The sequence below is a fragment of the Anabrus simplex genome, chromosome 11 (genome assembly GCF_040414725.1).
Source record: "Anabrus simplex isolate iqAnaSimp1 chromosome 11, ASM4041472v1, whole genome shotgun sequence".
Lineage (NCBI taxonomy): Eukaryota > Metazoa > Arthropoda > Insecta > Orthoptera > Tettigoniidae > Anabrus > Anabrus simplex.
The window spans coordinates 60,652,880-60,670,327 of record NC_090275.1 but is presented as its reverse complement, the minus strand read 5'-3'; the positions used below and the strand labels follow the sequence as shown (position 1 = coordinate 60,670,327).

At 44.0% G+C, this 17,448-nt stretch overlaps 1 protein-coding gene and 2 non-coding genes across 3 annotated transcripts; all 3 read right to left on the bottom strand.

The window, feature by feature from the left end:
• Positions 1–893: 893 nt before the first annotated feature.
• TRNAK-UUU (transfer RNA lysine (anticodon UUU)) lies at positions 894–966 on the bottom strand. The gene has a single exon. It is a non-coding gene; the product is annotated as a tRNA-Lys (tRNA).
• Positions 967–6,632: 5,666 nt separating this feature from the next.
• LOC137502698 (lamprin 1.8-10-like) lies at positions 6,633–9,446 on the bottom strand. Its single transcript, XM_068229676.1, has 2 exons — positions 9,411–9,446; positions 6,633–6,951 (listed from the first exon to the last, which is right to left on the bottom strand). Exons 1-2 carry the CDS (start codon positions 9,420–9,422, stop codon positions 6,691–6,693), a joined length of 273 nt encoding a protein of 90 aa, XP_068085777.1. The 5' UTR covers positions 9,423–9,446; the 3' UTR covers positions 6,633–6,690.
• Positions 9,447–14,858: 5,412 nt separating this feature from the next.
• TRNAK-UUU (transfer RNA lysine (anticodon UUU)) lies at positions 14,859–14,931 on the bottom strand. The gene has a single exon. It is a non-coding gene; the product is annotated as a tRNA-Lys (tRNA).
• Between the last annotated feature and the right edge of the window lie 2,517 nt (positions 14,932–17,448).

Here is a 17,448-nt window from a genome sequence, read left to right as displayed (position 1 = left end):
CTCCATCATGCCTTTTTGTTCATGGCGATACACTCCGCTGCATATAGAGCCTCTGGCCGAATGACAGTGCAATAGTGTTTGATTTATGCATTCAGAGATATAGATCCTTTGTTATAGACATTTTTAGTCAGATGGTAAGACATTATTATTATTATTATTATTATTATTATTATTATTATTATTATTATTATTATTATTATTATTATTATTATTTAATCCGTCTACATTTCAGGGCTGATTTTTGCCTCGGACGTAGCCAGGGATACCACCTCTACCGCTTCAAGGGCAGTGTCCTGGAGCTTCAGACTCTGGGTCGTGGATACAACTGGGGAGGATGACCAGTACCTCGCACAGGCGGCCTTACCCGCTATGCTAAACAGGGGCCTTGTGGAGCGATGGGAAGATTGGAAGGGATAGGCAAGGAAGAGGGAAGGAGGCGGCCGTGGCCTTAAGTTAGGTACCATCCCGGCATTAGCCTGGAAGAGAAGTAGGAAACCACGGAAAACCACTTCCAGGATGGCTGACTTGGGAATCGAACCCACCTCTACTCAGTTGACCTCCCGAGACTGAGTGGACCCCATTCCAGCCCTCGTACCACTTTTCAAATTTCGTGCCAGAACCGGGAATCGAATCCGTTCCTCCGGGGATGGCAGATAATCACACTGACCACTACACCACAGAGGCGGACAAGCTCCTAACTTTCAGAATAATTTTTACTTACTGGGGAGTTAAATTTAAACAAAACCCTTCCAATTCATACCTTCACGAGCATCCCTAGTTTCACTGCATCTTTCCCTCTGTGTAACTGACGAGCACATACAGAGGCTTATACCTCATACTAATGCGAAAGAGGTATTCAATTAATTGTACCATAATCCAAGGGATAAAAAACCCGCCCGAACAGGGACTTGAACCCTGGACCCTTAGGTTAAAAGCCTAATGCTCTACCGACTGAGCTATCCGGGCTTCACAGTTATTACGTGCACACATACAATCATAAATTATCAGAGACGAATTCAGCGAATGAGAGTGGGAAATAATGCAGCCAATCAATAAAGCGTTGAAGCAAGGGAGCAATGTCATAATATAGAGGTGGCTTTGAGATTCCCTATTCTCTGTAAATGATCTTTACTTTCCGAAGGAGGAATCACTTGAGACGTTAAGCTCCGAACAGTCCCCTTGTTGTTATTCGACAGGATTAGACTATCTGCCGAAATATTTCACCTCCCTAGCTCATCATCATCTCGCTCCCAGATGTTGCAGGTCGCACATGGGCGTCAAATAGAATAACCTGCACCATGCCTCTTCGGAGGCCTATCAGGACACTTGGTTACAGGGACTTATATCTGAGAACAGACGTGAAATTTTGATGTCGAAAAAGAAGGTTACGGAATATAATGCACCGTCACCTCTTGGGGATATTTGAATCGGCGTGTAATATTAAATTTTGTTCGTTCGTAATCCGTTTTCCCTCCAGGGTCGGTTTTTTACTCGGACTCAGTGAGGGATCCCACCTCTACCGCCTCAAGGGCAGTGTCCTGAAGCTTCTGACTCTGGGTCGTGGGATACAACTGGGGAGTATGACCAGTACCTCGCCCAGGCGGCCTCACCTGCTATGCTGAACATGGGCCTTGCGGGGGGATGGGAAGCTCGGAATGGATAGACAAGGAAGGAGGAAGGAAGCGGCCGTGGCCTAAAGGAGGAGAGGGTTCAAGTCCCTGTTCGGAGGAGGCCTGGAGGAGAAGTTGGAAACCACGGAAAACCACTTCCGGGATGGCTGAGGAGGGAATCGAACCCTTTCTACTCGGTTGAACTCCCGAGGCTGAGTGGACCCCGTTTCAGCCCTCATGCCACTTTTCAAATTTCGTGGCAGAGCTGGGAATCGAACCCGGACATCTGGGGGTGGCAGCTAATCACACTAACCACTACACCACAGAGGCGGGCGTTAATTTTTATTTCTGAAAATTATTACTTTTTGTTCCTGTTTACATCGGTGTTCCCTTTTATGTCCTATGCAAAAATACATGGATTTTACGCAACGCTGCCCACCACATTTCAGCTGTGATGCTGACAACGTACGTTTCGCATTCCGTAGATAACATACAGAACTGGCGCATCCATCTTTGTAACGAAGTTCGCGTTATCTCATTTACATGAGACGTAAAACTTAATGCAAAAGTCGTTCTTTGGGCACTTCGCTCGCGCCCCCACGTGGAGAATTGGTGGCCCAAGGGAATTCCAACGAGAAGTCACGACATGACAAGCTTTACTTTCCGCTGATCTGATGCCTTAGAAACCCTGCTGAATACCAACCTGGAGCAAGTGATCCGGTTGGCTGAAGAGGGTAGCTAATGGTGAGGAGCGGTATGCCATGCACTATGTACCAACGTACCATCATTATAACTGTGTCGCCATCACATGCCTGTAAAGACGTTCGGAATATAATGATGATAGCCAAATAGTTGAGTGTATGAGCAACAAAATCATCAGTTACCCCTGTTGATCAGTGGTAGAGTGTCGGTCTCCGGAATCCAAGCTCATGGCTTCAAACCTGGGAGAAGCAAACTGTTCTTTAGAGGCAGAAGAATGTGCATTCAGCGCTTGATGTTGTACGATGTCTGCGTGTGAGATATTTCTGGTGATGCATTTGGGGTGTACAGAAAAGAATAGCCACACGTCGCCTAACACAGTAACAGTTTCTGTGTCAACTGTTCACATAAAACTGCTTCTACTACAAGATGTCCAAAAACTAACCGTACAGTACGCACTTTACACTTGAAATTTGAAGTGGTTCTTATGACAGTCTACAGATATTGAAAATGTAATTCTGTGGCCTGAAGACATGCTTGAACACGATGCTTCCTATTGTTGAATACTTTCTGGAACTAGTGCTCTTCATTCTCATACTCATTGAGTTGGGCCACGAAATGTTGAAGAATTTCAATGTGGTAACGTCCTGTGTTGATGGTGTCGTGGAAGAAAATTGCCCCAGTATCACGCGGCTAACTTATCGAACACCATATCCCGACCTTTTGATCGTGTAGAGCCATTTTCTTCCACTCTTAGGGTTTACCGTGCTCCAGACACGAGTGTTCGGATTGTGAACGTATTCAAACAGTTGAAACCCCTATGTCATTCCTAAATATTATCTACAATGCACTGAATAGTTATATTTTGGTCACCCTGTACTTCCAACATTTTGTTGCACTTTTTCTCAGTTACTTCCCAGACACGAGCGCTATGTGAAAGGATGATTTCCCTACTGTGTACATCAGTGCTGATTGAGTGTTCTATGTAAACGAAGATTTATTAAGACGAACGCAAATTGTTAACCTCATAGACGGAGCGTTTTAATCAGATGCAGATAAAATACCTGGTCCGTTCGGGAATCGAATACAGCGCTCTACTATTCTGATCATTCAACGAAGGAACAGGGCATCTCACCAAGTACAACAGAACACCGCAAGTAACACGCAGGTAGTCATAATGAAATCAAATCTAAATGACTGCAACACGGTGGCCGAGGACTTATTATTAATATTATTATTATTATTATTATTATTATTATTATTATTATTATTATTATTATTATTATTATTATTATCCAAGAACAGTTATAGAAGGGTTTTTGTTAATGAAACAAGGTAAGGAATAATATCATGATTGCCTGTCCCGTATATTGAGGGACAATCTTGTGTTTCGAGATTTTATAAAATACTCGGAGAAAGAAACCAGTTATTGCCCCGCAAATATTATTTTTATTTAATTAAAATTAACTGTTTTCTCTATGTTTCAATTACTGACTTTTGTTTTTTCTTCACGTCGCACGGACACAGGTGGGTCTTATGGCATAGGAAAATGCTAGGAATGGGAAATAAGTGGCCGTGGCCTTAATTAAGGCACATCCCCGGCATTGTCTCGGTGAGACAATGAGATAGCACGCAAAACCATCCTCAGGGCTGCTTGCAATGTTATTCGAACCCACTGTCTCCTGAATGCAAGATGCGAGCCCCTAACCCCAAGGCAACCATCTCGGTTTTCTGCTTCTCACGATGGTTTTCGATGATTTCAATAATCGATAATGAAACGTTGCCCATACTAACATCTGGGTAAGGATTTTTATTACGTAGATGTGATATGCCGAAAATTAATGTTGGCCTAACACTGCGGTGTTTTTGATGCTAGGTAAATTTAAGAATCAAACCAATGCTTCACTCCTTGCAGTAATTTTTTGAAAAGATGAATATAACTAATAAAATACAAAAAAATGATTTTGTAAATACACTGACTGACAGAGCAAATACTACACCAAGGAGGAGTGGTTCGAAAGAGATGAAAGTTGGGGAAAAAACAGAGTCGGCACGGAAGAATAATTGATGTTTATTTCAAACCGATATGCAGGTTACACAATGCGCACGGCATCGACTCAGTAGGATGTAGGACCACCGCGAGCGGCGATGCACGCAGAAACACGTCGAGGTACAGAGTCAATAAAAGTGCGGATGGTGTCCTGAGGGATGGTTCTCCATTCTCTGTCAACCATTTGCCACAGTTGGTCGTCCGTACGAGGCTGGGGCAGAGTTTGCAAACGGCGTCCAATGAGATCCCACACGTGTTCGATTGGTGAGAGATCCGGAGAGTACGCTGGCCACGGAAGCATCTGTACACCTCGTAGAGCCTGTTGGGAGATGCGAGCAGTGTGTGGGCGGGCATTATCCTGCTGAAACAGAGCATTGGGCAGCCCCTGAAGGTACGGGAGTGCCACCGGCCGCAGCACATGCTGCACGTAGCGGTGGGCATTTAACGTGCCTTGAATACGCACTAGAGGTGACGTGGAATCATACGCAATAGCGCCCCAAACCATGATGCCGCGTTGTCTAGCGGTAGGGCGCTCCACAGTTACTGCCGGATTTGATCTTTCTCCACGCCGACGCCACACTCATCTGCGGTGACTATCACTGACAGAACAGAAGCGTGACTCATCGGAGAACACGACGTTCCGCCATTCCCTCATCCAAGTCGCTCTAGCCCGGCACCATGCCAGGCGTGCACGTCTATGCTGTGGAGTCAATGGTAGTCTTCTGAGCGGACGCCGGGAGTGCAGGCCTCCTTCAACCAATCGACGGGAAATTGTTCTGGTCGATATTGGAACAGCCAGGGTGTCTTGCACATGCTGAAGAATGGCGGTTGACGTGGCGTGCGGGGCTGCCACCGCTTGGCGGCTGATGCGCCGATCCTCGCGTGCTGACGTCACTCGGGCTGCGCCTGGACCCCTCGCACGTGCCACATGTCCCTGCGCCAACCATCTTCGCCACAGGCGCTGCACCGTGGACACATCCCTATGGGTATCGGCTGCGATTTGACGAAGCGACCAACCTGCCCTTCTCAGCCCGATCACCATACCCCTCGTAAAGTCGTCTGTCTGCTGGAAATGCCTCCGTTGACGGCGGCCTGGCATTCTTAGCTATACACGTGTCCTGTGGCACACGACAACACGTTCTACAATGACTGTCGGCTGAGAAATCACGGTACGAAGTGGGCCATTCGCCAACGCCGTGTCCCATTTATCGTTCGCTACGTGCGCAGCACAGCGGCGCATTTCACATCATGAGCATACCTCAGTGACGTCAGTCTACCCTGCAATTGGCATAAAGTTCTGACCACTCCTTCTTGGTGTTGCATTTGCTCTGTCAGTCAGTGTACGTTAGTATGTCTACAAGTAAACTACTAAGACATTTGTCGTTCTGTACTCTATCTATGCCTGCAATCATTACAAATTTCCTTTTTAGTGTTCAAAATGTAAAACATGGTTTATAAAACAAATTTTAAATGTAATACGTTCAAAGAATTATGCTGTCAAAATTACCTATGGGAAAACAAAATGGTCAAAAACATGTCTTATACGTTTCTCGGTCATGGCCACCCATCAGACTAATTTCAGATGACCACCAGCAATAAGACATAGCCTGCACGGTTGCTAGGTAACGCTGTCGGGCCATCCATCCATACCTGACATCGCAGCCTGCATGTCACACATTTTGTTGGTTACACAAATATTCGGATGATCCGTAGCTTTAAGACTTGATTATATCAGAAAGAGGATTTAATTATGTCTCAGAATTATATGCTATCCTCTGTCCTTCAAAATTCTGCTGCTTTCCCCTTTTCCGTTCCTCATTCCTCGTCTCTGGAAATGGTCACCCTAGATATCGAGATTCATTTGAAAACTGCACCTGAAGAACTAAAGATGTGATCCTATTAAGAAATTTTATCATTTTGGATTTGCATGAACATGTTCAAAAATATTCTTTAGAAGATTTTACAACACTTTTGTAAGCAATGTCAAATGTGTTACTCAATGTAGTTTTCGTTCGCACATCAAGACGTGCATTTCTAATCTAAATTACTCAGATCAGTTCTCAAACGATCCGGTAACAAATTGTTTTGTGCCTCCTATTTCAGCACTTATTATTGAAATTTGAGGACCAGCTGAAATTTTATTTTAGTTAGGGCTGGTTAGGAAAACAGGAACGTGAACTCAAATGAAAGGAACAATCATAAGGCAATCTTCAGTTTAGTTGTTACGAAATAAAAATTGAAAGTCACACGTTTTACAGAGTGCTCAATTTATTAGGAAGGAGAAGTGAAATACAGAGAGAGAGAGAATTTTCACGGGAGACGAGAAGTGATCTAGACGATGTAATGAGGAGCAGCAGCATAACCATAGGCACCACCATAGGCACCAGCGTAGGCAGGGTAGGCCAGTCCGGAGTAGCCGAGTCCAGAGTATCCCAAGTTGGTGTAGCCCAGGTTAGAGTAACCCAGGTTGGAGTAGCCCAGACCGGCGTAACCGGGGTAGGCGAGACCAGCCACACCACGCTTTTCCTTGCTGGACTCTTCGACGGCAGAAGCGACGACAACCAGGGCGACGATGGCCACGAGGAGGGATCCCTGTATCAACAAATGAAGTACATAGAAATCAGAGGCACATATGATATAGACTCCGGATGTTCAGGCAGTAATACGTTAGAATGCAAGCTATTTATTGAGCAGGAAATGTCGACTAGCCCGCTCTTCCACAATGTAGAAAGAGAAACATACATTCTAGGGATTTTGATAGCCTATACTCCTAATATTTATGCAAATCTCATAGCATAATCGTTATACAATATAGTGTATACTTGTTACTCGCTTTAGTAAGATTGCATTCCAACCTTTTTCTTCCTGAAAATCCTTGCTCATATGATAAACTGTATGTTAGTACAATATTATCAAGGACACACAAAACCATGATCTTACCGTGTTAACTCACTTTGTCGAAACATGGAAGTACAATGATGAAGGTGCAACAAGGATTTATAGTTTTGAAAAGATAACGCCGAGGCAGAATTTGGCCCCATAAAAAAAACCGCTGCATGGAGAGAAAGGAATTCGAGAATTAAGGAATACCAAAACCCAAACCTACATTGTAGCTGTTGAAAAAAGTGGATGATTATGGCGGCTAGAAAAGTGTCGACAGGAGAACCAGTCTACCGGAAAACCTCGAAATAATAGATCCAGAAAATGGAATCTAATCTTCGAACAAATGTGGCTAGACAAAGAATAGCCAACAATAAAAAACGTAGCAGAAATATTCTGAATGAAGGATAGAACGAAATGCTGTTCACATGACCACAGTGATGATGATGATGATGATATTGATGATGATGACATCTGAACAAACATTAATCATCTCTTAAAGGTAAACATAATCATCTCAGTAATTAAAACATGCTTTGTATACTGAATAACTTTGCATCCGATCTTTCAGCTATTAGTTCGCTTACGAAATTTCTTCGCTTGAACTGATCTGCTATGTGGGAATGGATATTGGATAATAGGTAAAAAGGAAAGTGACCTCATGTGAGAAGCTGAAAACTTAATATGGAGGAGAATAACTTCGCAAATGAAGGAAAGGAATCAGACTTGAAAATTTGAATAGCGGCCATTCATGAAAGTGTTAGGGAAAAGAGCGAGGAAATGTAAAACTTAGTAAATAGAAAACAAAAATATGATGGTGATGACGACACATATACCCAGACCCCGTGCCAGCTAAATTAATCAAATCATGGTTAAAATTCCCGACCCTGACTGGAATCGAACCCGGCACCCTTGTGACCAAAGGCCAGCATGCTAACTATTTAGCCATGGAGCTGGACCGTTTGTGGATGATCTCGTGCTACTCAAGGGACGTGAAGAAATTGGCCATTTTACTTACGAAAAACATAGCCTAGTTAAATTAGTCCTAGATGCAGATACTAGAACAGTAATGAAACGAGCCCGGATTACATGCAGTAATAGGTTAGCGTGTGAACCAATTTAGTTATTAGGAAGTGACGACTAGCCCGCTCTTTCTCAACGTAGCGAGAATAACATACATTATATGGGTTCTGATGGGCCTTACCCCTAATGTTCAAGCAAACCTCAAAGCACAGCCGTTGTGCAGAGTAATGTACTCTTGTTACTCCCTGAAGTAAGTTTGCACTCTTACCTATTCATCATCATCATTTGTTTACCCTCCGGGTTTGGCTTTTCCCTCGGACTCAGCGAGGGATCCCACCTCTACCGCCTCAAGGGCAGTGTCCTGGAGATTCAGACTCTTGGTCGGGGGATACAACTGGGGAGAATGACCAGTACCTCGCCCAGGCGGCCTCACCTGCTATGCTGAACAGGGGCCTTGTGGAGGGATGGGAAGATTGGAAGGGATAGACAAGGAAGGGGGAAGGAAGCGGCCGTGGCCTTAAGTTAGGTACCATCCCGGCATTCGCCTGGAGGAGAAGTGGGAAACCACGGAAAACCACTTCGAGGATGGCTGAGGTGGGAATCGAACCCACCTCTACTCAGTTGACCTCCCGAGGCTGAGTGGACCCCGTTCCAGCCCTCGTACCAATTTTCAAATTTTCGTGGCAGAGCCGGGAATCGAACCCGGACCTCCGGGGGTGGCAGCTAATCACGCTAACCACTACACCACAGAGGCGGACACTCTGAGCTATTACTGCCTAAAATTCCCGGCTCTAGTAATGAACTATAGGCATCGATAAGATGACGAACACAGTAATTCTCATCCTTCAAGAGAAGAGGAGGTATAACCTATGTGGCTTCAAGAACTGCACTAGGAATGAGATACGGCATATATCACAATAGAGGATATCTGGGAAAACGTGAGTCATCTCGAGGATCTCGATATTCGCCCAGATAGGCCTAAGATTTCTCCAAAAGAGCAGGTCAGAAATAAGACAGAGGCTAAACTATCTCTGGCTAGAAAGGGAAGAGCAAGGGAAAAAACCTTGAAAGGCTGTTGTGTTTCGTAGCCAATCAATGGCTGTATTAATGATGAACCAAAGTACGTAATTAAGGTAGTTGTATCTTACCAAGAACTTCATGATGATGCTGTGGTTTGGTGCCTGTGTGGTCAGCTGGCTACAGATGAGACAGATACTGGCTCCTTCAAAGTTCTTCTCTTTTATACCAAGTAGCCAGTGGTTGTGTGATCTTCGTCCGTCCCCACCACCGAGGACAGGGCAAGTACGTCGCGTCCAAATTGAAATACTGCACTCGTTTACCAACGTAAAGATAGACTTTTTCCAACTTCTTAAGCGAAGAAGGAAAGAGAATCTCAAACTGAGAATTTGTGGAAATAATTGCCTGTTTTCAAAAGGCAGATGTATTCAGAGTGAGCTTGATATTTTAATTTTAATTTTCATGATAAGCATAGACCAGAGAAGAAGTCTCCAACTGCAGTACACCTTACAAATTAAAGACATAACAATACCTATACTTTTTATTTTAAGAATTATTATAATAATGAGATATGCGTTATTAATACATAAAAAAGAACTTTATGATGGCAAGGATGGTAACAATTTCATGTAATAATTACTAATAACTCCTCCTTTGTAGTATAGTGGTTAGTGTGATTACCTGCCACCCCCAGAGGCGCGGGTTAGATTCCCGTCTCTGCCACGAAATTTGAAAAGTGGTACGAGGGCTGGAACGGGGTCCACGCAGCCCCTGGAGGTCAACTGAGTAGAGGGGGTTTCAAATCCCTCCTCAGCCATCCTGGAAGTGGTTTTCCGTGGTTTCCCACTTCTCCTCCAGGCAAAGTCGGGATGGTGCCTAACTTACGGCCGCTTCCTTCCCTCTTCCTTGCCTATCCCTTCCAAACTTCCCATCCCTCCACAAGGCCCCTGTTCAGCATAGCAGGTGAGGCCGCCTGGAGGAGGTACTGGTCATCCTCCCCAGTTGTATCCCCAGACCCAGAGTCTGAAGTTCCAAGACACTGCCCTTGAGTCGGTAGATGTGGGATCCCTGGCTGCGTCCGAGGGAATAACCGACCTTGTAGGGTAAACAGATTACGAACGAACGAAATTAACTACTGGTTCATAGACCACATTTTAAACTTTACTATCTAAATCATAAACCTAAGCAGTTGCACAAAATTCTGCTTGTTGGAGGCAAAATATCGATTCATGCTGTTCATGGCAATGCTATTATACTTGTTGCATTTTCCGTGAAATGGTGAGTTATTGTGAGCGACTGTTTTCACATCTTCTCGGTAGATCGTAAGTGAAAGTCACCAGCGGAAATTTGACTTTAATAATGAAATAAAATACGAATTATCAAAATTTCTATTGACAACTATTTACATAAATATAATATCACATATCTTTACACGACCTAAGACATTTGAAATGGGCATCTATGAGCTGACCCTAGTAGCTCATATTAAAAGGAAAGTTACCATATTTTCTCAACAAAAAAGTATCAGTGAATGTTTCTGAACTCTTTCTATTATTTCGATATATTTATTGTACATTGGTTACATATAACAGTAGCACATTCAAGTCTAGATGGTGCCATTGTATTGTAGAGTTGAATAATTGTTGGTGTCCGCCTCTGTGGTATAGTGGTTAGTGTGATTAGCTTCCACCACCGGCTTCGATTCCCGGATCTGACACGAAATTTGAAACATGGTATGAGAACTGGAGCGGGGTTCACTCAGTATCGGGAGTCAACTGAGTAGAAAGGGTTCGATTCCCATCTCAGCCATCCTCGAAGGTGTTATCCGTAGTGTCCCACTTCTCATCCAGGTAAAATGCCTGGATGGTACCTAACTTAAGGCCATGGCAGCTCCCTTTCCACTTCCTTGCCGAACCCTTCTAATCCTCCTGTTCGTCACAAGGCCCCTGTTCAGTGTAGCAGGTGAGGATGCTTGGGCGAGGTGCTGATCCTCCTCCCTAGTTGTATCCCCGACCCAATGGCTCACAATCCAGGACACTGCCCTTGAAGCGGTAGAGGTGGGATCCCTCGCTGAGTCTGAGGGGAAAAACGAATACTCGACGGTCAACAGATTAATTAATAATAATAGAAAGAATATTTCTGTACAGTTATGAACACGAGGAAGGGAGAGAGACATGGAGAGAAAATCATAAGCATGTTGGGAAGAAGTGAAGAAAATTGTATAGCCTATTCAGCTCTATTGAGACTTGAAAGTCACAGCAAAAGGATTTACAACGCAGAAAACCTCGAAAGACAACGAAATAAGAGATGAACAGGAAAAAATTCTTCAAGAAAATTTAAAATACTGAGATCTAGTAGATGAACTTACAGGATTTCTTTTTAATTTTAGTACTTATTTAGAACTTCTTGATGTAGAGCAAACCAAAACAAGGAGAAATTCAGTCAGTTTAGGAAGCTTCACAATAACAAAATTACATAATTTTTCGGTGGTGACATCTTCTGATTCAAGTTCTAATTTCCTGTTTCCACTTCAGTTCGATAGAGGAGTTCATTTAGGCGCTAATTTTGAATGCGCGACGTCGAGGTGGACTTTCCGGCACGATTATTATTATTATTATTATTATTATTATTATTATTATTATTATTATTATTATTATTATTATTATTATTATTATTATTATTATTATTATCATCATTTCGTTTCGACCAGCTAAGGACCACGTCATTCCAACTGTTTCCTTTGAGCTTTAATGTTGGTCCAGTATTCCTTCATTCGTATACGGTGTTGCTCCTTTCGCTCTTTCGTCCATGCCTTCCCAGTTTTCAGCGTCGGCTTTGGTTGGAAACTCTGATGTTCTTGGAGTTTTTTTATTAAGCGGGTCAACTCTCCTGGATATCTTCAAATGAGATCCCAATCTTCTGCAGCTCTTTCTGTACCTCACTGAACCATGCCCTTTTTGCCTTTTTCTCTTGGAGGAAAGTGAAAATGCGGTTGGTTAACCGTGTTGACTTCATTCGGGCCATGTGTCCATAAAAAGTAATCATCCTTTTTCGCATCACGTCGGTTATTTCCTCCACATGCGAGTACAACTCCTGGTTGTGCTGTCTTCTAAACACGCCGTTGTCTTCGACTGAGCCTAAGATTTTTCTCAAATTTTTTTCTTTCCTTGGCCTCCATCATGCCTTTTTGTTCATGGCGAGACACTCCGCTGCATATAGAGCCTCTGGCCGGATGACAGTGCAATAGTGTTTGATTTATGCATTCAGAGATATAGATCTTTTGTTATAGACATTTTTAGTCAGATGGTAAGACATTATTATTATTATTATTATTATTATTATTATTATTAGTAGTAGTAGTAGTAGTAGTAGTAGTAGTATTTAATCCGTCTACATTTCAGGGCTGATTTTTTCCTCGGACGCAGCCAGGGATCCCACCTCTACCGCTTCAAGGGCAGTGTCCTGGAGCTTCAGGCTCTGGGTCGGGGATACAACTGGGGAGGATGACCAGTACCTCGCACAGGCGGCCTTACCCACTATGCTAAACAGGGGCCTTGTGGAGCGATGGGAAGATTGGAAGGGATAGGCAAGGAAGAGGGAAGGAGGCGGCCGTGGCCTTAAGGTAGGTACCATCCCGGCATTAGCCTGGAAGAGAAGTAGGAAACCACGGAAAACCACTTCCAGGATGGCTGACTTGGGAATCGAACCCACCTCTACTCAGTTGAACTCCCGAGACTGAGTGGACCCCATTCCAGCCCTCGTATCACTTTTCAAATTTCGTGCCAGAACCGGGAATCGAATCCGGGCATCCGGGGATGGCAGATAATCACATTGACCACTGCACCACAGAGGCGGACAAGCTCCTAACTTTCAGAATAATTTTTACTTACTGGGGAGTTAAATTTAAACAAAACCCTTCCAATTCATACCTTCAGGAGCATCCCTAGTTTCACTGCATCTTTCCCTCTGTGTAACTGACGAGCACATATAGAGGCTTATACCTCATCATCATGATCATCATCTGTTTACCCTCCAGGGTCGGCTTTTCCCCCTTACACAGCGAGGGATCCCACCTCTACCGCCTCAAGGGCAGTGTCCTGGAGCTTCAGACTCCTGGTCGGGGATACAACTGGGGAGAATGACCAGTACCTCGCCCAGGCGGCCTCACCTGCTATGCTGAACAGGGGCCTTGTGGAGGGATGGGAAGATTGGAAGGGATAGGCAAGGAAGAGGGAAGGAAGCGGCCGTGGCCTTATGTTAGGTACCATCCCGGCATTTGCCTGGAGGAGAAGTGGGAAACCACGGAAAACCACTTCCAGGATGGCTGAGGTGGGAATCGAACCCTCCTCTACTCAGTTGACCTCCCGAGGCTGAGTGGACCCCGTTCCAGCCCTCATGCCACTTTTCAAATTTCGTGGCAGAGCCGGGAAACGAACCCGGGCCTCCGGGGGTGGCAGCTAATCTTATACCTCATACTAATGCGAAAGAGGTACTCAATTAATTGTATCATTATCCAAGGGAATCATAAATTATCAGAGACGAATTCAGCGAATGAGAGTGGGAAATAATGCAGCCAATCAATAAAGTGTTGAAGCAAGGGAGCAATGTCATAATATAGAGGTGGCTTTGAGATTCCCTATTCTCTGTAAATGATCTTTACTTTCCGAAGGAGGAATCACTTGAGACGTTAAGCTCCGAACAGTCCCCTTGTTGTTATTCGACAGGATTAGACTATCTGCCGAAATATTTCACCTCCCTAGCTCATCATCATCTCGCATTCAGATGTTGCAGGTCGCACATGGGCGTCAAATAGAATAACCTGCACCATGCCTCTTCGGAGGCCTATCAGGACACTTGGTTACAGGGAACTTATATCTGAGAACAGACGTGAAATTTTGATGTCGAAAAAGAAGGTTACGGAATATAATGCACCGTCACCTCGAAGTGTAATATTAAATTTTGTTCGTTCGTAATCTGTTTTCCCTCCAGGGTCCGTTTTTTCCTCGGACTCAGTGAGGGATCCCACCTCTACCGCCTCAAGGGCAGTGTCCTGGAGCTTCTGACTCTGGGTCGGGGGATACAACTGGGGAGTACCTCGCCCAGGCGGCCTCACCTGCTATGCTGAACAGGGGCCTTGCAGGGGTATGGGAAGATTGGAATGGATAGACAAGGAAGAAGGAAGGAAGCGGCCGCGGCCTTAAGTTAGGTACCATCCCGGCTTTTACCCGGAGAAGTGGGAGACCACGGAAAACCACTTCGAGGATAGTTGAGTAGGGAATCGAACCCCCATCTACTCAGTTGACCGAGGCTGAGTGGACCCCGTTCCAGCCCTCGTACAACTTTTCAAATTTCGTGGCAGAGACGGGAATCATACTAACCACTACACCACAGAGGCGAACACTGTTGATCTTGTGTATTAATTATTACATTTGATCATGATATGAAAATGGTATGAAAATAGCAACAGACTCGGTGAAAGAGTTGGGAACAACTATGGCATCTTATACAACGATAATTTCAAACGATAGCTACCCGTTAGAGACCAATAGTTGAAATGTACAGGGGCGGATAAAAATTACCGCCCGAACAGGGACTCGAACCCTGGACCCTTAGGTTAAAAGCCTAATGCTCTACCGACTGAGCTATCCGGGCTACAATGCCAAAAATCCCTTGCTTGCGGACTTACATCTTACTCATGTTGAGTCGCCTGACATGAGTCACTGGCGTGGAGAAGAACTAGTTTGGTGAGTGCAAAGCGTGATATAACATTGCAGACCTTGGTTCCACAAAGTTTACTTAAATATCTCCTGTTGTGTGTTTACATGTCCGCCTCTGTGTGAATAGCTGCCACCCCCGGAGGCCCGGCTTCGAGGACTGGAACGGGGTCCACTCAGCCTCGGGAGGTCAAATGAGTAGAGGTGGGTTCGATTCCCACCTCAGCCATCCTGGAAGTGGTTTTCTGTGGTTTCCTACCTTCCCCTCCAGGCAAATGCGGGAAAGGTACCTAAGGCCACGGCCGGATTTTACGCAACGCTGCCCACCACCGAGTAGAGACATTTGAGCTGTGATGCTGACAACGTACGTTTCGCATTCCGTGGATAACATATAGAACTGGCGCATCCATCTTTGTAACGAAGTTCGCGTTATCTCATCTACATGAGACGTAAAACTTAATGCAAAAGTCGTTCTTTGGGCACTTTGCTCGCGCCCCTACGTGGAGAATTGGTGGCCCAAGGGAATTCCAACGAGAAGTCACGACATGACAAGCTTTACTTTCCGCTGATCTGATGCCTTAGAAACCCTGCTGAATACCAACCTGGAGCAAGTGATCCGGTTGGCTGAAGAGGGTAGCTAATGGTGAGGAGCGGTATGCCATGCACTATGTACCAACGTACCATCATTATAACTGTGTCGCCATCACATGCCTGTAAAAACATTTGGAATATAATGATGCACTTTTTCTCAGTTAGTTTCCAGACACGAGCGCTATGTGAAAGGATGATTTCCCTACTGTGTACATCAGTGCTGATTGAGTGTCCTATGTAAACGAAGATTTATTAAGACGAACGCAAATTGTTAACCTCATAGACGGAGCGTTTTAATCAGATGCAGATAAAATACCTGGTCCGTTCGGGAATCGAATACAGGGCTCTACTATTCTGATCATTCAACGAAGGAACAGGGCATCTCACCAAGTACAACAGAACACCGCAAGTAACACGCAGGTAGTCATAATGAAATCAAATCTAAATGACTGCAACACGGTGGCCGAGGAATTATTATTATTATTATTATCCAATAACAGTTATAGAAGGGTTTTTGTTAATGAAACAAGGTAAGGAATAAGATTTTAATATCATGATCCCCTGTCCCGAATGCTGAGGGACAATCTTGTGTTTCGAGTTTTTATAAAATACTCCGAGAAAGAAACCAGTTATTGCCCGCAAATATTATTTTTTAGTTAATTAAAATTAACTGTTTTCTCTATGTTTCATTTACTGACTTTTTGTTTTTTCTTCACGTCGCACGGACACAGGTGGGTCTTATGGCGATAATGGCATAGGAAAATGCTAGGAATGGGAAGTAATTGGCCGTGGCCTTAATTAAGGCACATCCCCGGCATTGTCTCGGTGAGACAATGAGATAGCACGCAAAACCATCCTCAGGGCTGCCTGCAATGTTATTCGAACCCACTGTCTCCTGAATGCAAGATGCGAGCCCCTAACCCCAAGGCAACCATCTCGGTTTTCTGGTTCTCACGATGGTTTCCGATGATTTCAATAATCGATAATGAAACGTTGCCCATACTAACATCTGGGTAAGGATTTTTATTACGTAGATGTGATATGCCGAAACTTAATGTTGGACTAACACTGCTGTGTTTTTGATGCTAGGTAAATTGAAGAATCAAACCAATGCTTCACTCCTTGCAGTAATTTTTCGAAAAGATTAATATAACTAATAAAATACAAAAAAAATGATTTTGCAAATACGTTAGTATGTCCACAAGTAAACTACTAAGACATTTGTCGTTCTGTACTCTATCTATGCCTGCAATCATTACAAATTTCCCTTTTAGTGTTCAAAATGTAAAACATGGTTTATAAAACAAATTTTAAATGTAATACGTTCAAAGAATTATGCTGTCAAAATTACCTATGGGAAAACAAAATGGCCAAAAACATGTCTTATACGTTTCTCGGTCATGGCCACCCATCAGACTAATTTCAGATGACCACCAGCAATAAGACATAGCCTGCACGGTTGCTAGGTAACGCTGTCGGGCCATCCATCCATACCTGACATCGCAGCCTGCTTGTCACACATTTTGTTGGTTACACAAATATTCGGATGATCCGTAGCTTTAAGACTTGATTATATCAGAAAGAGGATTTAATTCTGTCTCAAAATTATATGCTATCCTCTGTCCTTCAAAATTCTGCTGCTTTCCCGTTTTCCGTTCCTCATTCCTCGTCTCTGGAAATTGTCACCCTAGATATCGAGATTCATTTGAAAACTGCACCTGAAGAACTAAAGATGTGATCCTATTAAGAAATTTTATCATTTTGGATTTGCATGAACATGTTCAAAAATATTCTTTAGAAGATTTTACAACACTCTTGTAAGCAATGTCAAATGTGTTACTCAATGTAGTTTTCGTTCGCACAT